Raw genomic sequence first — 22,682 nt, 5'->3', positions numbered from 1 at the left:
ATGAACGGCGAGACAGAAGCAGATCTGAATGAGTCTGAGGTCAGTGCCAACGGCACCTTGACCAATGCATTTGCCCAGCCAGCCTGGCAGGTGGGTCTCTGGGCAATCGCTTACTCAGTGATCATCTTGACCGCTGTCTCTGGCAATGTGATCGTGGTTTGGATTATCCTTGCTCATCAGAGGATGCGGACTGTCACCAATTACTTTCTGCTGAGCCTTGCGGTGGGGGACGCCTCCATGGCTGCGTTCAACACCGCCTTCAATTTCATCTACGCCGTGCACAATGATTGGTACTTCGGCCCGCACTATTGCCGCTTCCAAAACCTGCTGCCCATCACTGCCGTGTTCGCCAGCATATACTCAATGACGGCCATTGCCCTGGACAGGTAAATAACTCTCTACCCGGGACTGACACCCTGGGACAGCTCTCCACCCGCAACAGTCAGAGGGTTATAGAGTCACAGAGAACGGAAACAGAATTTTAGGTCCAACTTCTCCAAGCCCACCAGATATTCTAAATTAATCTAGTCCCATTTGCAGGCGTTTGGCCCATATCCCTCTATTCATTTACCCATCTAGATGCCTTTTAAAAGTTGTAATTGTACCAGCCTCTACCACTTCCTCCGGCAGCTGGTTCCATACACTATTCTGCTGAAAAGTTATTATGGAGATAGTGTGATTAAAAAAGGCATTAAGATTGATCAGCTTGGATTGTATGAAATAGTTGTACAGGTTTGGTGAGCTGAATTGCAGATTCCTATTCCTATGTTCCTGTGAAAGGTAGCTTCTCAGGAACGACCTAATGCAATAGCGATATATCTCTGTGCTTTCTCTTTATGGCAACATTTAACATTACAAGGCATTTCCAAAGTAACTGTTAGGTCTCCTGTAGGCTCATTTCTCCCTGGCTCTCGGGAAAAAAGCTTCTAATGTCTTTCAACGTTTGTTCCATTCAGCCCACATCCTTTGTCTTAGGGAAAATGTTAGAAGCTGTTACTAAATAATTTGCAACTGGACATTTGGACAAATTCAATGTAATCAGGCTGAGTTCACATCGTTTTGTCATCATGTTGCACATTCCCACTGTTTCTGCGTGGGTTTCCTTCAGGTGCTCCAGTCTCCTCCCACAATCCAAAGATGTGCAGGCCAGATGAATTGGCCATGCTAAATTGCCCATAGTGTTCAGGGATATGTAGGTTCGGTGCATTTTTTGGGCTAAATGAAGGTACTAGGGGAGGAGAATGGGTCTGGGTGGGTTATTCTTCGGAGGATCGGTGTGGGCCAAATGGCCTGTTTCCTTACTGTCGAGATTCTATGATTTTGTGATGTTTGACCAATATATTAGAGTCCTTTGAGGAAGTAACATATACCGTGAATAAAGAGGAACCAATGAATGTATTGTACATAGATTTCCAGAAGACTTTTGATAAAGGTGCCACATTATTGGTTATTGTGGAAAATAAAAGCTCATAGTGTAGGGAGTAGTATATTGACATGAATAGAAAAGTGGCTAACAGGAACCAATAGGCATACTTCAGGTCGACAAGAGGGGTACCACAGGGATTGGTGCTGGGGCCTCAACTATTTGCAATTTATATCAATGATTTAAATGAAAGGACTAAATATATGGTCACCAAATTTGCTGATGAGATGAACTATAGCAGATAAGAGCAAGAGTAGGTCATTCCACACCTCGAGTCTGCTCCCCCATTCATTACGATCATGGCGTATAATTAAGTTCAATTACCTACTTTTTTCTAAGTTACTGTGGCAATTATTACTTCTTTACTTATGTCATCTTCACAACTTACTTTCCTCCCGGAAAGTAAGGAAAAACAAAAGACCTGAGGATTGGGAAAAGTTTAAAAATCAGCAAAGGGATTGATTAAAAAAGGGAAAATGAGAGTAAGCTTACAATGATCATTAGAATTCACTGTAAAAGTTTCTATAGGTATGTAAAGAGAAAAAGACTGATGGAAACTAATATTGGTCTCTTACTGTCAGAAATGGGTGACTTTATAATGGAGAAGAAAGACATTTCTGACAAACTAATTTTTATACTTTACTTCTGTCTTCATAAAGGAGGACATGAATAACATACCGGAAATGATGGGGAACACTGGGTTTATTGAGAGGGAGGAGCTGGAGCAAATCTGTATTAGTTGAGAAAAGATGTTGGGGAAATTGACAGATTGAAGGCTGATAGCTTACTGAATTTATCACCAGATAATCTACATCCCAGAGTTTCAAAAACCTTACATAGGTTTACACAGATGATTTAGAGTTGGGGACCAAATATAGTGTGTCAAGTTCACAGATGATACTAAGATGAGTAATAGAGCAAAGTATGCAGAGAACACTGAAAGTCTTGTTATGGAGAAAATATAGAGAATCACCAGGAGACGCAGAGAGTTCTTCAAGAAGTAGGTCTTTTATTTGCAAACAAAAAACCGTGACACTGAGAAAGCAGATTCTCGAATGCCCATAAACCTCAGGGTCTGTGGATTTTTATATCTTTTTTTAATCATGTTTCTGTTAGCTTATCAGCATGTCCAACTATATTAATCAAAGTACCTCACTGTAGCTACACAATAAACCAGTAATGGTAGTTCCCATTATCTCTTTAGTTGTACAATCTACTTAATGTTATTCTAAAGTCAGGGTTAGATATTTATTGCTAACTCTGCAACAGTGATCTTCCATCCCAAACTAACCTGTCATGATAGATATTTAGCTATTCCATCTATTACAATAGTCTCCTGTCTTAAGCCGACTCTGCTAACTATTAATTAGATATTTTAATGTCATGTCCCAAATATTTATGGTCCCAATCCTGTCATAATAACACTTAACAGAGAAACTTGCTTGATTACTTGTGTTATCTCATCTCGCCAAAGATATTTTCAGCCTTAACCTTACTCTGCTAAATGGTGTAAAAGCATTCCACTATTCTTATCCCATCCTGCCTTCCACAGACCACAGATTGCCAGTGGTCTTCATGCTTTAACCCTTCCCATGTTTTCATGTTCTTTATTTTCCAAATTTCCCCCTTTGAGACCTACTGGTCTCACCTAGAGAAAGAAGACAATAAGCTCAGCCCCTCTTGTGCCCAATACAACATAGCTATCCTATGCTATCAATCCGAATTGTCGGAGCAGGGACATACCACCGCTTAGTTTGGCGCAAAGCTGACTGTGATGTAGCATCAAGCTGCGTGTCTGGCAATATAACTACCTCGTGTAGGAGCATTACACCGGCACAGTTACCACTCCAGTCAGCAGCAGCGTTGGGTGCAGCCCTCCTTTCTTATCACACAGCCACCACGTATCTGCCAGTGGGATACATTGAGAATTTAAAACAGCCCCAAATGTGGTGTCCACCTCTAATTCAATTGTATTCCCGCAAAGACCCTTAAAATAGCCATTTCTGCTGGTGTGGAGCCATTTCGCTTAAAGCATTCAAAACTCAACCCTTCCCGTATCCTGAAAGTAGCCACAGGGAACGTGTAATTAGTCTTATTGGTGGACCATTGGGTACTATAGCCACACCACCATTGGAGTTACTGCCTGCCCACGTCATCCTGCTGATAGAATGTAGAGGTCTGAAGTAGAAGGCACTAAAACAGGCAATGCAATGGTCGACTTATAAGACATGGGGACAACATAGTATGAGGGGGTTGCGTTAGTACACAAGAAACAGTCCTGTCTAGTCATCATTACAGCCGTATAGTTTGCCCATTGATACCAGTGATTGTCATGGGCATGTACCCATGTTAGGGCAGCAAGGTCTGCACTTCTAATATGTCTTTGCCTCCCAGCCTGAATGACCCTGGTATTACCAGTCCAGGTCTGCCAAGTTACTGGTCTCCAAGTCTGAGTATGCAGGTAGGGCATCAGAGAGGGGGGTATCAGGGCAACCCCATGTCTTCCCCATCCCTGTTGCCAGGAGAACTATGCTCCACATCTCCATCACAATCATTTCTGGAATGATCAGTATCCCCAAGAACTTCACCTGTACCTTGTTCGGAACCCTGTTGAGGGGTACTAGCCTCCTGTGTAGCCTGCCCGTGTCCAAGTTCCTCGGCCTCAGCTCCACTTACCCCAGTTAGTTGTGCTGGTGGGAGAGCTTTAGTACAATGATTAAAGTGGTACCATATGTGTTGTCCTTCCACTTGGATGGTGGTAGGTCATGCCTTAGTCACTACGAAAGGTCACTCTCTCCTCGGCTCATTGGCATCTCTTTAGGCACTAATATTGGCAGAAGTATCTCCCTACCTTCCATTTCTAATCTTACTGGAGCTGTAAATCGAGTTAACTGATTTCCCTGAGAACCCTACAATTTTAACAAATTTACTTGACATTCCAGCGTCTTTGAAAAACCCGCACGTACACCCAATCCCCGGGTTTAATAGGTCCTTCCTCATTGACAGGTGTTGGTTCCCTTTGTGTTTCCTGCAGGTGGATAGTCTCATGTATCATAGTTAGCTGCTGCATATATTGCTTAAGTTCTAAGCTTAACTGCTCCAAGCTAGGCCCTTTGTATGGGCCTCTCTACCTGGGCACTGGCATAGGTCTACCTGTGAGCATCTCATGCGGTGTTAGATTGGTCATGAGATTAGTCTGCATGCGATAACTCATTAGCGCCAGCGGCAGTGCATCAACCCAATTAAGGTGGGTAGCACGGTGGCACAGTGGTTAGCACTGCTGCCTCACAGTACCAGAGACCCGGGTTCAATTCCCGCCTCAGGTGACAGACTGTGTGGAGTTTGCACATTCTCCCCTTGTCTGTGTGGGTTTCCTCTGGGTGCTCCAGTTTTCTCCCACAGTCCAAAAATGTGCAGGTTAGGTGAATTGGCCATGCTAAATTGCCCGTAGTGTTAGGTGAAGGGGTAAATGTAGGGGGAATGGGTCTGGGTGGGTTGCGCTTCGGCGGGGCGGTGTGGACTTGTTGGGCCGAAGGGCCTGTTTCCACACTGTAAGTAATCTAATCTAAGGTTGGTGTTTAATTTGGTTTTCAATGTCCCATTGATCCTTTCCACCATACCCTGTGAGTGGGGATGATACACGCACCCAAACCTCTGTTTGATTCCCAAAGACTGCAGCACCAACTTAACTACTTTCTGAATGAAGACAGACCCATTGTCTAAGCTGATCTCCAACGGTATACCAAACCTTGGGATACCTTAATTTGTCAGAAATTTCACTACTGTCCCAGTTCCTGGTTTCAACCTTATTTCCACCTGTCTAGCTGATTTCCCTCTCCCCAGATCTGTATCATGCTGCGATCACAAAGCGGCTAGTAATGCATCCAATTGCTCATTACCATATTGATCATCTTCCTGCACTGTCACTGGCATGCTTTGCTGGGGTGTTACCTTGACTTCCTTTGGATTCCTTGTCAAGTTGCAGCATGCTAGGATTTTAATATAGCTGCCATCCCCAGATTCCCAAGCCCCTGTTGTGAGGATATGCCATTCCCTCACTGTTTCTACATGCCTGGCCATAGATCCTAGATTGATACCCCTTATTACTAGTAAAGTTACATGTGGTGCGGTGCCTGATACACTATACCACTTTTCCAGGAATGCATTTCTCTCTATTTGCAGGATCACTCCCTGCTCCACTTCACTTCTCAAATGTTATAGAGTAGTGACTTCCCGCTGCCACTGCCTCTTTAACACCTCATCCTGAGACTCAAATATCACTGTACAGTGGAGCTCAGACTTAGGTGGTCTTGCTTTAGACAACATCGTCAACACTTCTGCTTCCCACATCTCCCAAATGTCTTGAATATTACTTGCTATATCCCCTATCCAATAAACATTAACATCTTTAACCTCTTGCATCACTCATTGTGTATTGGCCTTTTCTATGACCAAGGCCTGCTGTATGCACTCCAATCTTACCTCTAACTGTAGTAAAGCATCCCTACCTAAAAAGTTAATTGGCATCTCTTTAGGCACTAATATTGGCAGAAGTATCTCCCTACCTTCCATTTCTAATCTTACTGGAGCTGTAAATCGAGTTAACTGACTTCCCTGAGAACCCTACAATTTTAACAAATTTACTTGACATGGGAAGGTGAGAGGCATACCGCAGTTCTACACAAGTTTATGTAGCTCCAGATCTATCATCACTGGTGTCTGCCGCCCTTCTATATTCATTTGTATTACTGGTTCTTGATCAGCCTCCCATGCTACTACAAGTGCCCCTTCCCACCCAGGTTCTCAGGGCATCCCTAACACATCCCATACGGTCCTGCTGGGCCCGTAGGTGTCTGGGAAGTGGCCACTGGGGATTCCCGCTGTAGGGCAGAGAGGGCCCGATCCAATAAGGGCAATTTCTCCGAAAGTGGCCTGGTTGGTGGCATCCCCAGCACATCATTTCTGGCCCCCTTTGTGCCTGATTATTTATCATGTACCTTAGATGTGCCCCATTCCTACATCCCTGTCCTTGGGGACCCCCGTTTTGTTTATGCTGTTGTTTAAATCTGCCCTGCCCCGGATACGTCACCTGCGGGAAAGCTTCTCTAAAAACCTCCATTGCTGGCATAGGACTTTCTGGCCCCTGTCTGGCTACCTGATAGGACCCCCCTTGCGCTGGTACTTGGTTCACGCCAGTATTCATTACTGTGTCAGTTCTTGTTGGCAACACCTTTTTAGCCTTTCTTTTTAAGCTCTTCGAGCTGCATTTGCGCCAGCTTCCTTTGCACCTCCTCTTGCTGTTCAGACAGTTTCTTTTTGTCTTTTCGAAACCTTTCAACTGTATGAGCTACATGATCTCTAAATTCTTGGTGGCTCATTGATGAAGAAGGGCTTATGCCCTGTTCCTTTGATGCTGCCTGACCTGCTGTGCTTTTCCAGCAACACATTTCTAGGCTCATTAATGATGTCAGATCCACCACCTCCTCCAGTCTTGACCTGACTTGGGAAGGCAATGCCTCAATGGTGGAATTTTGGAACATTGTGGTCAGCAACTGATTAGTCTCTATGTCTTGCTCTGTTTCCAGTCTCCACTTCTTTAACTGTTTCTCCAAGTATGCAGCCAGGTTTTCACTTTCTCCCAGTGGATCCCCTCTCAGAGCCTGGGGGTCCATTTTGGCTGGATAACAGTCTCTTAAGGCCTGCCATACATTGTGTCTCACTCGATCAAACCCGACCCCATCGATCATTGGATTGTCTGCCGCATTTTTCAAACGGGCTCAGATCATTATTTCCTTTAACTTCGGGAGCCCTACCAACTTCACCAGCAGTGCCTTCAAGTCTCCTATAGCCAGCAATTGCCCTGTGGTTTCATCTTCAAAAGCCCTGATCCACTTTCCTGCTCCTTCATGTAAACAGGGCAGCGCATTCTTCAGCCCTTCCAGATCCTGAGTTCCCCAAGGAATGCATTGTGGGTTTCTCCCCTCTTTTATAAGGAGCGGTAGCATCCTTCCCTGTTAGCCCTTTTTCCATTGACCGACACTACTTCTCAATAAATCCTCCTCAGGCTCTGAGTCCGATGCTATTTCTAATTCCTCCCATTCTTTAGGTACTGGGGTCTTTTTCTTTCCTTGTCTCTCATCATCCCTTTCTGCTTGCTCTGCATCACTTTCACTGCTTTTCTCTTTAGCCCTTCTTTTGTATCGCATTGAGTATTCCTCAATTGCTTTTTGTTTCCTTAGCCCATGCAGCACACTAATCTCATATTTCAGCTTTTCCTGCTCTCATTGTATGGCTTTTATTTGCTCCTGCTTGTCCCTTTTCTTTCTTTCTCTTCTTTCCCTCAGTTCATTTTTGTCTTCCGCACTTCCATCCTATTCTAACTGTTCTTCTATTTCTAATGTTCCCTTTATTACTGGACACTGCTTCGCTGCCTCTTCATTTGAGTAGGGAGGAGGTCTATTCAACTCCTCCACATCTGGGTGAGGCGGGGGGGCTGATTACTGCTTTTCTGTTTCCTGAAACTGCTCAGCTTGTTCTTTTGCAGCTTTCCTAGTCACCACAGGTGCCTGACAAGCTACCTTCAGTTCCTCACCCTCTTTCCCGAAAAGTTTCAGTATTTCCATCTCCAGATCCTCTTTTTTGGTTTCTATTTTTAGATTTATCTTTCGGCTTATAGTTCTTAATTAGTCCTTCCATCTCATTGCACATATGTATATCAAAGATACCTTCTTTTGGCCTTTTAGTCAATAAATCCTTAGTTCCCTTTTCCCATTTCTCAGAAATTTTTACAATATCATTTCTTGCCACTGGAAATTTCTTACTCAGTTTCTCAACTGCAGTCCGTTTATCCATTCTAACATATATTTCAGTCCAGCTAATGTATTATCTTTGCTGTCATAAATCACTTCCTCATACCATTCAAGTCTGGTAGGGCTTTGTCAGTCATATAAGCAATCCCTAACTTTATAACTTGCAATTGTCCCTTCTATCAATCCTAAATGTCCTCAATTGCAGTTAGTTAATACAAACAACCTATTCTCATTCATTCAGCCTAAACCAATCTAACACTTCACCTTCAAAATGCACCAATCACTAACAGTTTCTTAAGAAATTTCTCTCTCAAAAAAAATCTTAAATTCTAACAGTGTAAAATAAAATCAAAATACTCCTGGATCTTGAGCTCCAGGGAAACAAAACACAAACATTTAACCACCAATAAACAATTATACATACAAATCAGATCACAATGATTAAACTATAAACTCCCTCTCACACACACACAGAATTTCTGCAAGCTACAGCTGCTCTCTCTCTCTCTCTCTATCACACACACACACCCTTGCTGCTAACAGCCAAGAACATGGCTGTAAATCAATCTCTGTCAGCCAGAGCCTTACTTAAACAGACCCTTTGTTCATTTCCAAAAGTCCTATTATCCTACAGGCCTTATCTAAAACATTTAACAGTCTAGTAACATTATAACACTATGACTATTCTCTGCAATTTTACTTTTAATCATCCACTACCAATCTGCCGGTGTTCTAAACAGGTCTACCAGTGCTTCCAGTAAAACAATTTCCCCATATTTATTCTGCCCTATCTATCTATAGGGTCTTACAAAACAATTGCCCCTTCTTTATTCTGCCCTGTCTTTCTATAGGGTTTACAAAACAATTGCCCCTACTTTATTCTGCCCTGTCTTTCTATAGGGTTTACAAAACAATTGCCCCTTCTTTATTCTGCCAAATCTATCTATAGGGTCTTATATACACCACCGTGGACTTTTTACTCAGACAATTGCTACGTTTTATTCTTACTCACCCCCTACCCCACTGCGCAGTTTTCTTGACCAATTCTCCACGTCTCCTTCAGCAGCAATTTACCTCTTGCCTTTGGATATTGGATCGAAGAGCCCCTCCGGCAGGTTCCCGCACCTCCAAGTCCCCAACGACCACTCCAAGCCAACAAAATGTAGTCCGAATTCATCAAAAATGCTAACCTTTTTTTGTTAAGTACCCTTATTCTGTCAGTCTCGGGAATGCCCCCGGTGGACCAAGAAGCGCTCTGTTACTGCTGCCCTCTATCCAGGTGGGTCTCTGCACGACCCTGCTCGCAGCGCCAAATTTGTTGTGGAGAAAATATAGAGATGGAGAAAATATAGAGAATCACTAGGAGACGCAGAGAGATCTTCAAGAAGTAGGTCTTTTATTTGTAAACAAAAAACCGTGACACTGAGAAAGCAGATTCTCGAATGCCCATGAACCCCAGGGGTCCGTGGATTTTTATATTTTTTTAATCATGTTTCTGTTAGCTTATTAGCATGTCCAACTATATTACCAAAGTACCTCACTATAGCTACACAATAAACCAGTAATGGTAGTTCCCATTATCTCTTTAGTTGTACATTCTACTTAATATTATTCTAATGTTATGGTTAGATATTTATTGCTAACTCTGCAACAGTGAATTTCCATCCCAGACTAACCTGTCATGATAGATATTTAGCTATTCCATCTATTACAATAGTCTCCTGTCTCAAGCTGACTCTGCTAACTATTAATTAGATATTTTAATGTCATGTCCCAAATATTTATGGTCACAATCCTGTCATAATAATATTTAACCTGCTTGATTCTTGTGTTATCTCATCTTGCCATAGTGATCTTTCAGCCTTAACCTTACTCTGCTAATTGGTGTAAGAGCATTCCACTATTCTTATCCCATCCTGCCTTCCACAGACCACAGATTGCCAGTGGTCTTCATGCTTTAACCCTTTCCATGCTTTCATGTTCTTTATTTGCCATAGTGTGCAGGGGGATATGGTTAGGTTGAGTGAGTGGGCAAGGCTCTGGCAGGTGGAGTACGAAGAACAAAGTACAACTCAGCACAAGAACAGGCCCTTCGGCCCTCCAAGCCTGCGCTGCCACATTCTTCCCTTTCATACTAAAACTGTCTTCACTTACAGGATCCATATCCAATGTTAGTAAATGTGAGGTAATCTATTTTAGTTGGAATAACAGCAAAATTAACAAATATCTAAATGGTGGGACAAAGCGAAGACTGCAGATGCTGGAGGCATCTAAATGGTGAAAACTTGCAGTAAGCTGCTGTGCAGAGGGACCTGGGTGTCCTTATGTATGAATCAGAAAAAGTTGGTTTACAGATGCATCAGGTAACTAAGAAAGCAAATGGAATATTGTCCTTCATTGCCAAACCTGGATGTACTGGCGCTGGAGGGTTCACTAGGTTGCTTCCAGAATTGAGAGGGTTGGCTTATCATAGAATCATAGAATACCTACAGTGTGTAAACAGCCCATTTGGCCCACCAAGTTCACTCTGACCCTCTGAAGAATATCCCACCCAGACCCATTCCCCTACCCTATTTCACTACATTTCCCCTGACTAATGCACCTAGCCTCCATGTCCCTAAACGCTATGGGCAATTTAACATGGCCAATTGGCCTAACCTGCACATCTTTGGACCGTGGGAGGAAACCGGAACAAACTCCACACATACAGTTGCCTGAGGCTGGAATCAAACCTAGGTGTTGTGAGGCAGTGGTGCTAACCACTGAGTACATTTGGGACTATACTCATTGGAATTTAGAAGAATGAGGAGGGATCTAATAGAAACATATAAGATTGTGAAAGGAATAGTTAAGATAGAAGCAGAGAGGTTGTATCCACTAGAACTAGGGCATAGCCTCAAAATAAGGGATAGCAGATTTAGGACTGAGTTGAGGAGGGACGTCTTCTCCCAAAGGATTGTGGATCTGTGAAATTCTCTGCCTAATGAAGCAGATGAAGCTACCTCGTTGAATGTTTTTAAAGCAAAGATAGACAGATTTTTTAACAGGAAAGGAATTAAGGGTTATGGTGAGTGGGAGGATAAGTGGAACTGAGTCCAAGAACAGATGAGCCATGATCTTATTGAATAGTGAGCAGGCTCAATGAGCTTATTTCTTTTGTTCTTATATTTTATACAGACAAAAGTAAATGATATAGAGATTTTTTGAGTGAAGGGGCAAAGATTCAGCCAATGGAGTATAATATGGGAAAATATAAAATTGTCTATTTTGGCGGGAAAGATAACATGATAATATTATGTAGATGGTGAGAGTTTGTAGAGATCTGGGTGTCCTCATGCATGCAAGTATTGAGTAAATCTAATCGGATGTTAGCATTTATTGCAAAGGAAATTAAATACAAAAGTAAAGAAGTTGATCTTCAGTTATAGAGGGTACTGATGACAGCACATCTGAAGTATCAGGCACAATATTAGTCAGCTTATTTAAGGAAGGATATAAAAGCATTGGGAGGAAATTTTCAGATTTCTATTTGAGTTTCTTCCTCTTGGCAACCAGATCACATGTTCATATTTTGGAGCAAAGGTGTTCTTATCAGGACTCCATCTCCATCTCCTTTTCAGTCTGTTTTAAACAGAACTGTCTTGTAAAGGCCAGTATTCATGATATTTCCCCCAAAAAACGTAGCAATAATGATTTTTATCCCTTATTGATATCAAAATATAACAAATTGCACCATTGTAAACAACTGAAGAACAAATGTATTACACACTGTAACATTCTTCCTCTTGTGACACATTTTGCAATTATTCATATCGTGATGGTAATATTCTATGGCCTAGTCCGTAACAACTAGCTGCATGCGGTCATTTAAATTTAAAATCCAGTGTGAGTTCTGAAAGTCTCAACTGTCTTTTAAATGAGAATTTAATTTACTACTGGGTCAGTTGATTTTCTCTCAATATTTGTAAAATATTTTTATTTTCATTTTGCTTAGGCAGTGCAGCTTTTCTGTATTCTTGGCCAGAAGACTATATTGTGGTTCTACATTTTTCATGTTGCTTTCCAAAATCTGTATTGGATTGTGCATAGTCTAATCCCTGAGATAATATATGTGATGGGACCAAATGCTTCACAAATTGTTAGGTCTGGTTAACTTTATCAAGAGCAACTTTAGTAATTGCTGCCAAGCCACCTGGCTTTTGAATACTGGTGGCTGTGAATTGTAAACAAAAGAGAAATCCCCTGTCCACATTCTGGGTTCAATAATTTTCTTTATCCTTCTTTAAAGCCAGACACTAAGGGCTTTCAATTTGCAACACAGACTTCTGTTCAGTTTTTAATGCCTTCAATGTCTGCAATTGTTTTAATGTCTTAGTCTGTGAAAAACATTTCAACCAGCAAATCACCTGACAAGTGACGAAGGATAATTGAATTAATCTCATCCTGTCTCATCTTTATCATTCCTGATGAAGGGCTTTTGCCCGAAACGTTGATTTTCCTGCTCCTCGTATGCTGCCTGAGCTGCTATGCTTCTCCAGCAACCACTCTAATCTTGACTCTGATCTCCAGCATCTGCAGTCCTCACTTTCACCTGTTTGTATTCTGTCAGGTCTGCTTGAACTGAAAGAGATCATAAATTATTTTTTACAAATCTTTTATTGTTTTATTTTGCTTGTGCCATTCATGTAATGCAAGTTGATTACAAGCTTTGGAAAATTCTAGTCAGCAGAAACCAAGACAGAGCTCAAACACCATCTTCATGGAATCTCACAGTCTTATAATGTGTAGACCTCACAGTCAACAAACGCAAGAGAATAGTAAACATGTCTTTCTATCAAGGTCAGGTTAAAAAAAATGTGCACTATATACACATTATGCTTGAAATGGCATGAATGATCCATCGTCTAGCTCGTACAATGACCAGAGGCATAGAAGCTGCCCAGGAAACTAAATTAACTCATTTCAAAAGTCTTCCATATAAGCAAAATTTCTCTGGTTTCTGAAAAGTTTAATCATAATTTCTGGACCCATTTTTGCAGTCTCTTAAGAATTCTTTTGCTGTTAACATTAAGTCAGGCTGCTAAGAATCTAACCAGCTGCTAATATTCAGTATGCTTTTACAATCCAAATCAGTTACGTCTACAAGATCATCAATGGAACAGCCAGACTCCAGGCATGCCTCAAGTCCAAATAAGCCTCCTTGAAACCTAGTTCCAAATGTCTTATATTGTATTTAATTGAAAAGTGAACCAAGTGTCTACACACACCAATCTCATTTGCTGCATCATTGTCAATTTTAAAAAGGAATCCTGTAACTCTTGCCCTTCCTAGCTAAAACTGAACTACCTGCCTTATCCTCCTTGACTGTCTGATGATCACATAATCACTTTCTTCCCAAAGCCCCTTATTCTATGAGGTGACCATCTGCAGAAGAATATAGCTGCCTGGCTAACTGCAGTAATGCTAGCTATTGCTTTAGCTCCTCGAACTGATGACATTTCCTGCACGTGATTGTCTAGGACACAAGAAATGTCCTGGAGTTCATACATGCTACAGGATGTATGCTTGATAGGGGCGGTATGGTGGCTCAGTGGTTAGCACTGCTGCCTCACAGCACCAGGGAGCCGGGTTCGATTCTAGCCTCGGGTGACTGTCTGTGTGGAGTTTGCACATTCTCCCCGTGTCTGTGTGGGTTTCCTCTGGGTGCTCCGGTTTCCTCCCACAGTCCAAAGATGTGCAGGTAGGGTGAATTGGTCATGCTAAATTGCCCACAGAGTTAGGTGCATTAGTTAGGGGGAGTAGGTCTGGGTGGGTTACTCTTTGGAGGGTCAGTGTGGACTTATTGGGCCAAAGGGCCTGTTTCCACACTGTAGGGAATCTAATCTTCCATAACTCCACTGATTAGATTATTACACTGAAAGCTGTGAAACAACATTGTACATTACTCTGAATCACACAGTACTAAAAACAGCTTGACGTAACTGTGCAGTTGATATTCCTCGGCCAGTCCGCTGTACAGATTGCACAAAATGGGTGTGGAAGCCTTGTTGGAATGTTAGAGCTTTCTTTCTAGATGCTTTTAAAGGGAAGTTATAAAAGCACATAATGTAAAACAAAAGAGCGGAGGGATAGGGTTGGGTGAAGTAAGATTGGAGGATGTCTGTGTGGCGCGTGATCATTGATTTGGATATGTTGAGCCAAATGGAAATGTTTGATGTAATTGTAACAAGAGGATAATATTGAGATCTGATTATCTGCAGTATAACACTTGTTGTATTTCACCACATAGGTACATTGCCATCATCCACCCTTTGAAGCCCAGGCTGTCGTCCAGCTCAACTAAGCTAGTGATTGGGGTTATTTGGTTCCTGGCCCTGGCTCTAGCATTCCCACAGTGTTTCTATGCCCGCATTGTGCAATCAGAAAGCCGCGTGATCTGTAAGGTGGACTGGCCTGGGGATGTCGGAGGACAACATCAATTGACGTAAGAATATATTATCAGTTCCTTCCACTGGTAACTCTACTGCTACAAACGTTACTAATTGTGTACATTTACAAATGAGGACAATTATCCAAAAATAATTTCCACAATTTCATGGGGGAAAATAACATTCTCAAATCTGTCGAAATTTTCATCTCAAGCAACCTACAATTTATGGTGCAAGGACATGAGCCACTTGTAATTAGAAATTATGTGCAAATAACTGTGTTTCATTGGAAGAACCTATAACAGTATTATAGGTTTGAACTTTTGTTGGTTTGAGGAATTGGTAATTGTGCTTTAACTTGTGATTTGAAAGCTGGTAAGGATCAGAGAAAAGCATTTGCTTTATTATTATCCAAACTGATTGCTGGGTTCCAGTTATGTCAAGGCTGTTTTTGTTGCTATCATTCCAGCATAACACAGTTGATGACCAGTAATGCCCCAACATGTAAGGGTTTTGATTCCTTTATCTTTGTGACCACCTGCAACTGACCTGATTCCCAGATTAAGTTTCTGTACTTTTCTAGGACCACGGAATGTTTCAGTAAAATCCAGCTAAGATTTGCCAGATGACTATGGGTGCAGCATTTGCCATAGTATGGCAATTCAGAGTGATTCTGTTATGTTCTGTCTTTACATCATTTGGCACTGTCACTGCATGAAACGGGACAGACTTTGAATAGGGCTAGCAATTCAAGAGTCAGCATCCATGAGGTGCTGTGGGCCTTCTACAGCAGCAGAACTGAACCCCAGCACAATCTGTAACCTCATGGCCCAGCATATCCCCATTCAACTCTTACCATCAAGCCAGGGAATCAATTCTAGTTCAATGAAGAGGACAGGAGGACATGCCAGGAGCAGCACCAGACATATCTGAAGATGAGGTGTCAACCTGGTAAAGCTACCAAACATGACTACTTGCATGCCAAGCAGCAAGTGACAGAAAAAAACTAAATGATCCCACAATCAATGGATCCAATCTAAGCTCTGCAACCCTCCCACATGCAATTATGAATGGCGGTGGACAATGGAGGAGAAGGCTCCACAAATGACTCTATCCTCAATGATGGAAGAGCCTAACACGCCAGTGCAAAAGATAAGGCTAAAGCATTTGCAGCAAGACATGCTGAGTGGATGATCTATTTCAGCCTCCTCCAGTGGTCCCCAGCATCACAGATAACAGTCTTCAGCCAATTTGATTCACACCACATGATGTCAAGGATACAGCAAAAGCTATAGACCCTGACAATATTCCAGCAATTGTGCTGAAGACTTGCTTTCCAGAATTGGTAGCTCCCTGAGCCAATCTCTGGCATCCACCTGACTGTGTGGAAAATTGCCCAAGTATGTCCTATAATCAAAAAGCATGACAAATCCAACCCAGCCAATTACCACTCCATCAGTCTACTGTTGATCATCAGTAAAGTGCTGGAAGATGTCATCAACAGTGCTATTAAGCAGTACCTGCTCAGCAAAAACCTGCTCAGTGACACATAGTTTGAGTTTGCCAGGGCCACTCACCTCCTGACCTCACTACAGCCTCACTTGGTTCAAACATGGACAAAAGGCCTGAGTTCCATAGGTAAGGTGAGAGTGGCAGCCCTTGACATCAAGGCTGCATTCAACCAAGTGTGGCATCAAGGAGCCAAAACAAAACTGGAATCAATGGGAATCGGGTGAAGTTCTTTGCTGGTTTGAGTCATGTCTGGCACATAAGAAGACGGTTGTGATTGTTGGAGGCCAGTCATCTCTGCTCCAGGATGTCTCTACAGGAGTTCCTCAGGATAATGTCCTAGGCACAACCATCTTCAGCTACTTCATCAATGACCTCCCCTCCACCATAAGGTCAGAAGTGGGAATGTTTGCCAGTAATTGCACAATATTCAGCACCATTTGTGATTTCTCAGATGCTGAAACAGTCCATGTTCAAATACATAAAATCTGCACAATATCCAGGCTTGGGCTAATAAGTGGCAAGTAATGTTCATGGCACACAAGTGCTGGGCTGTAACCATCACCAACAAGAGACAATCTAATTACTGGTCCTTGACATTGAATGGTGTTACCATCACTGAATCACCTACTATTAATATCCTTTAGGTTACCATTTACCAGTAACTCAACTGAACTTAGCAGGTAAACATAATGGCTACAAGAGTAGGTCAGAGGCTAGGAATATTGTGGTGAGTAACTCACTTCCTGACCCCTCAAAACCTGTCCACCATCTACAAGACACAAGTCAGGAGTGTGATGGAATACTGCACACTTGCCTGGATGGCCCACCATCTACAACACACAAGAAAGTTAAAGCCATTCAAGACAAATCAGCCCACTTGATTGGCATAGAAATTAGAACTTTACAGTGTAGTATAAGCCCTTTGGCCCCCGACCTGTGAAACCAATCTGAAGCCCATCTAACCTACACTATTCCATTATCATTATGTCTATCTAATGACCATTTAAATGCCCTTAAAGTTGGCGATTCTACTAATGTTGCAGGCAGGCCATTCCATGCCCCTACTACTCTTTAAGTAAAGAAGCTACCTCTGACATCTGTTCTATATCTATCACACCTCAAATTAAAGCTATGTCCCCTTGTACTAGCCATCACCATCTGAGGAAAAAGGCTCTCACTGTCCACTCTATCTAACCCTCTGATTATCTTATATGTCTCATTAAGTCATCTCTCGAACTTCTTCTCTCTAACAAAAACAGTCTGAAGTTCCTCAGCCTTTCCTTGTAAGGCCTTCCCTCCATACCAGGCAACATCCTAGTAAATCTCCCCTGAACCTTTTCCAAAGCTTTCACATCCTTCCTATAATGCGGTGACCAGAAATGTACACAATACTCCAAGTGCGGCCGCACCACAGTTTTGTACAGCTGCAGCATGACATCATGGCTCAGAAACTCAATCCCTCCAGTAATAAGAGCTATGCCTTCTTAATAACCCTATCAACCTGGGTGGCAACTTTGTGTGATCTATGTACATAGATACCAAGATCTCTCTGCTCATCTACACTACCAAGAATATTATCATTAACCCAGTACTCTTTATTCCTGTTGCTCCTTCCAAAGTGAATCACCTCACACTTTTCTGCATTAAACTCCATTTGCCACCTCTCAGCCCAGCTCTGCAGCTTATCTATGTCTATCTGTAACTCACAACATCCTTCGGCACTATCTACAACTCTACCGACCTTAGTGTCTTCCGCAAATTTACTAACCCATCCTTCTACGCCCTCATCCAGGTGGCCCCAAAATAGATCCTTGCGATATACCAATAGTAACTGAACTCCGGGATGAACTTTTCACATCAACCACCACCCTCTGTCTTCTTTCAGCTAGCCAATCTCTGATTCCAAACTGTCAAAACACTCTCAATCCCATGCCTCCATATTTTGTGCAGAAGCCTACCTTATCAAACTCCTCACTAAAATGCATACACACCACATCAACCGCTTTACCCTCATCCACCTGTTTGATTGCCTTCTCAAAGAAGTCAAGTCTGAGGGGAAATTGCGCTCTTTGAAGAAGGAGGCCATCTGGGTTGTGCCGGTATTGGAACTGGTCCTCCTGGGAGCAGATGCGGTAAAGGCAAAGGAATTGGAAATATGGAATGGCGTTTTTACAGAGGGCAGGGTGGGAAGAGGTGTAATCTAGGTAGCTGTGGGAGTCAGTCTGTTTATAGTATACGTCCGTGTTGAGTCGGTCGTCCGAGATAGAGATAGAGAGGTCTAGGAAGGGGAGGGAGGAGTCTGAGACGGTCCAGGTAAATTTGAGGTCAGGGTGGAAGGTGTTAGTAAAGTGGATGAACTGTTCAACTTCCTCGTGGGAGCACGACGTAGCGCCAATACAGTCATCAATGTAGCGGAGGAAAAGGTGGTGCCAGTGTATCTGCGGAAGATGGGCTGTTCCACATATCCAATGAAGAGGCAGGCATAGCTAGGGCCCATGCGGGTGCCCATGGCTACTCCTTTGGTTTCCCCTCAAACGTGGTTGACGATGCTCTCCACCGCATCTCCTCCACTTCCCGCTCCTCCGCCCTTGAACCCCGCCCCTCCAATCGCCACCAAGACAGAACCCCACTAGATAGGATGCATAGCCAAGATTTTCTTCCTGGGGTGGGGGAGCCCAAAACTGGAGGGTAGACATTTAACGTGACGGGGAAGATTTAAAAGGGACCCAAGGGACAACTGTTTCAGACAGAGAGTGGTCTGTCTATGGAATGAGCTGCCAGAGGAAGTGGTGGAGATAGGTCCAATTACATCTGGGTGGGTACGTGAACAGGAAGGGTTCAGCAAGTTTGGAGAAGATTTGTAGCTCAGGTTGAGGTTCTGAATGTCGGTTTGCTCGCTGAGCTGGAAGGTTCATTTTCAGATGTTTCGTCACCCTACTAGGTGACACCCTCCAGCCACAGGGGATGAATGCGGATTTCTCCAGCTTCCTCATTTCCCCTCCCCCACCTTTTCTCAGTCCCAGCCTTCAGACTCAGCACCGCCTTCTTGACCTGCAATCTTCTTCCCGACCTCTCCGTCCCTACCCCCTCTTCGGCCTATCACCCTCACCTTAACCTCCTTCCACCTATCGCATTCCCAACGCCCCTCCCCCAAGTCCCTCCTCCCTACCTTTTATCTTAGCCTGCTGGGCACACCCTCCTCATTCCTGAAGAAGGGCTTATGCCCGAAACGTTAATTCTCCTTATCCTTTGATGCTGCCTGACCTGCTGCGCTTTTCCAGCAACACATTCTTAAGCTCTGATCCCCAGCATCTGCAGTCCTCACTTTCTCCTGGCCCCAATCTTACTCTAGTCATTCTCTTATTCCTGATATACCTATACGGCCTTAGGGTTTTCCTTGATCCTATCCACCAACAACTTCTCATGGCCCCTGCTGACTCTTCTTAGTTCTTTCTTTAGGTCTTTCCTGGCAAACTTGTAACTCTCAAGCACCCTAACTGAGCCTTTACGTCTCATCCTAACATGAGCCTTCTTCCTCCTTTTGACAAGAGCTTCAATTTTTTTAGTAAACCATGGCTCCCTCACTCGTCAACTTCCTCCCGGTCTGACAGGTACATAGTTATTAAGGAAACGCAGTAGCTGTTCCTTGAACAAGCTCCACGTTTCAATTGTACCCATCGCCTACAGTTTCCTTCCCCATCCTATGCATCCTAAATCTTGCCTAATTGCAATGTAATTGCCTTTCCCCCAGCTCTTACTCTTGCCCTGCATTATATACCTCCCCCTTTCCATAGCTAGAGTAAACATAATCAAATTGTGGTCACTATCACCAAAGTGCTCACCTATCTCCAAATCTAACACTTGGCCTGGTTTATTACCCAGTACCAAATCCAATGTGGTCTCGCCCCTCGTTGGCCTGTCTACATATTGTGTCAAGAAACCCTCCTGCACACATTCGACAAAAACTGACCGATTTAAAGTACTCGACCTCTAGTATTCACTGACAATGTTTGGAAAGTTAAACTCCTCCGTAACAACTACTCTGTCACTCTCACTCCTATTGAGAATCATCTTTGCTATGCTTTCCTCTACATCTCTGGAATTATTTGGAGGCCTATAGAAAATTCCCAACAGGGTGACCTCTCCTTTCCTGTTTCTAACCTCAGCCCGTACTACTTTAGTAGATGTGAACTCAAATGTCCTTTCTGCCTCTATAATGCTGTCCTTGATTAACAATGCTGCACCTCTCCCTCTTTTACTTTCTTCTCTGTTCTTACTGAAACATCTAAATCCCGGAACCTGCAACAACTATTCCTGTCCCTGCTCTACTCATGTCTCCGAAATGGCCACAACATCGAAGTCCCAGTTACCAACCCATGCTGCAAGTTCACCCACCTTATTCTGGATGTTCCTAGCATTGAAATAGACACATTTAAAGTCAACTTCTTGCTTATCGGTGCCCTCCTAACTTTCTGTATGAGCCTACTGTGGGGAACTTTATCAAATGCCTTACTGAAATCCATATACATCACATCCCCTGCTCAACCTTCATCAGCGTGTTTCGTCACATCCTCACAGAACTCAATAAGGCTTGTGAGGCATGACCTGCCCCTTACAAAGCCATGCTGACTATCTTTAATCAAATTATGTTTTTCCAAATAGTCATAAATCCTATCTCTCAGAATCCTTTCCAGTACCGTGCTTACCACAGATGTAAGATCGACTGGTCTGTAATTCCCAAGGGTTTCCTTATGCCCTTTCTTGAACAGAGGAACAACATTTGCCTCCCCCCAATTATCCGGTACTACTCATGTGGAGAGTGAGGATGCAAACATCATTGCTGGAGGCGCAGCAATGTCATTCTTCACTTCCTGTAGTAACCTTGGATATATCTGGTCTGGCCCTGGGGACTTATCTATCTTGATGCTTCCCAGAATTTCCAGCACATCCACTTTCTTAATATCAATCTGTTCAAGCCTATTAACCTGGTCCGTGGTGTTCTCACTATCAACAAGAATCTCTCTCAAAATTATGAGGGGCATAGATAGGGTAGAGAGGCAAAATCTTTTCCCTGGGGTCGGGGAGTCCAGAACTAGAGGACATAGATTTAGGGTGAGAGGGGAAAGATATAAAAGAGACCTAAGGGGCAGCTTTTTCACGCAGAGGGTGGTACGTGTATGGAATGAGCTGCCAGAGGATGTGGTGGAGGCTGGTACAATTGCAACATTTAAGAGGCATTTGGATGTGTCTATGAATAGGAAGGGTTTGGAGGGATATGGGCTGGGTGCTGGCAGGTGGGAGTAGATTGGGCTGGGATATCTGGTTGTCATCTGGTTGGACGAAGGGTCTGTTTCCATGCTGTACACCTCTATGACTCTATGACCTCCCCTACCTCTTCAGACACCAGCACAAGTTCCCTCCACTATCCCTGATTTGCCCTACCCTCTCTCTGATCATTCTTTTATTCCTCACGTAAGTGTAGAAAGCCTTTCGGTTTTCCCTAATCCTTCCCACCAAAGCTTTTTCATGCTCCCTCCTAACTCTCCTCAGTCCATTTTTGAGTTCTTTCCTAGCTACCCTATAATCGTCTAAAGCTGTACCAGATCTTTGCTTTCTCAACCCTAAGTAAGCTTCCTTCTTCCATTTGACGAGAAGCTCCTCTTCTCTTGTCATCCAAGGCTCCTTCACCTTACCATTCCTTGCCTGTCTCAGTGGGAGACAAAATTATCTTATACTTGAAACAAGTGCTCCTTAAACAGTCTCCACACTTCTGTTATGCATTTCTTGTAGAACAATTGTTCCCAATTTATGATCCACTGCTCCTGTCTATTAGCAATATAATTTCTCATTACTCAATTAAATATCTTCCTATACTGTCTGCTCCGAATCCTCTGCATGGCTATGGTAAAGATAAGGCAATTGTGGTCATTGTCACCGAATGCTCTCCCATCGAGAGATCTGACACCTGGCCTGGCTTGTTGCCCAGCACCAAATCCAATATGGTGCCCCCTTCCCCCCCCCCCACCACACTGTCAGCCTGAGTCAGAAATCCTTCCTGAACACACCTGACAAAAACAACTCCATTCAGGCGATTTACACTAAGGAGGTTCCAATCAATATTGGGGAAGTTGAAGTCACCCATAACAACAGCTCTGTTACATCTGCACCTTTTCAAGATCTGCTGTCCTGTTTTTCTTCCATCTCTCTGCAGCTATTGGGCTTTCTAGAACATAGAACATAGAACAGTACAGCACAGAACAGGCCCTTCAGCTCACGATGTTGTGCCGACCATTGATCCTCATGTATGCACCCTCAAATTTCTGTGACCATATGCATGTCCAGCAGTCTCTTAAAAGTCCCCAATGACTTTGCTTCCACAACTGCTGCTGGCAACTCATTCCATGCTCTCACAACTCTCTGTGTACAGAACCCACCTCTGACATCCCCTCTATACTTTCCTCCAACCAGCTTAAAACTATGACCCCTCGTGTTAGCCATTTCTGCCCTGGG

At 43.3% G+C, this 22,682-nt stretch overlaps 1 protein-coding gene across 1 annotated transcript in view; it reads left to right on the top strand.

Annotated features, from left to right (window-relative positions):
* The first annotated feature begins 18 nt into the window (after positions 1-18).
* tacr2 (tachykinin receptor 2) overlaps positions 19-22,682 on the top strand; it is a 97,462-nt gene continuing 74,798 nt past the window's right edge. Inside the window, exons 1-2 of the mRNA XM_043683148.1 lie at positions 19-386; positions 14,522-14,716. Of these exons, the coding sequence (XP_043539083.1) occupies positions 184-386; positions 14,522-14,716 (398 nt within the window). The 5' untranslated portion in view covers positions 19-183. The remainder of the gene's footprint in view (positions 387-14,521; positions 14,717-22,682) is intronic.

The sequence above is a fragment of the Chiloscyllium plagiosum genome, chromosome 46 (genome assembly GCF_004010195.1).
Source record: "Chiloscyllium plagiosum isolate BGI_BamShark_2017 chromosome 46, ASM401019v2, whole genome shotgun sequence".
Taxonomy (NCBI): domain Eukaryota; kingdom Metazoa; phylum Chordata; class Chondrichthyes; order Orectolobiformes; family Hemiscylliidae; genus Chiloscyllium; species Chiloscyllium plagiosum.
The sequence above is the reverse complement of the archived record's forward strand: the minus strand, read 5'-3'. Positions and strand labels throughout refer to the sequence as shown.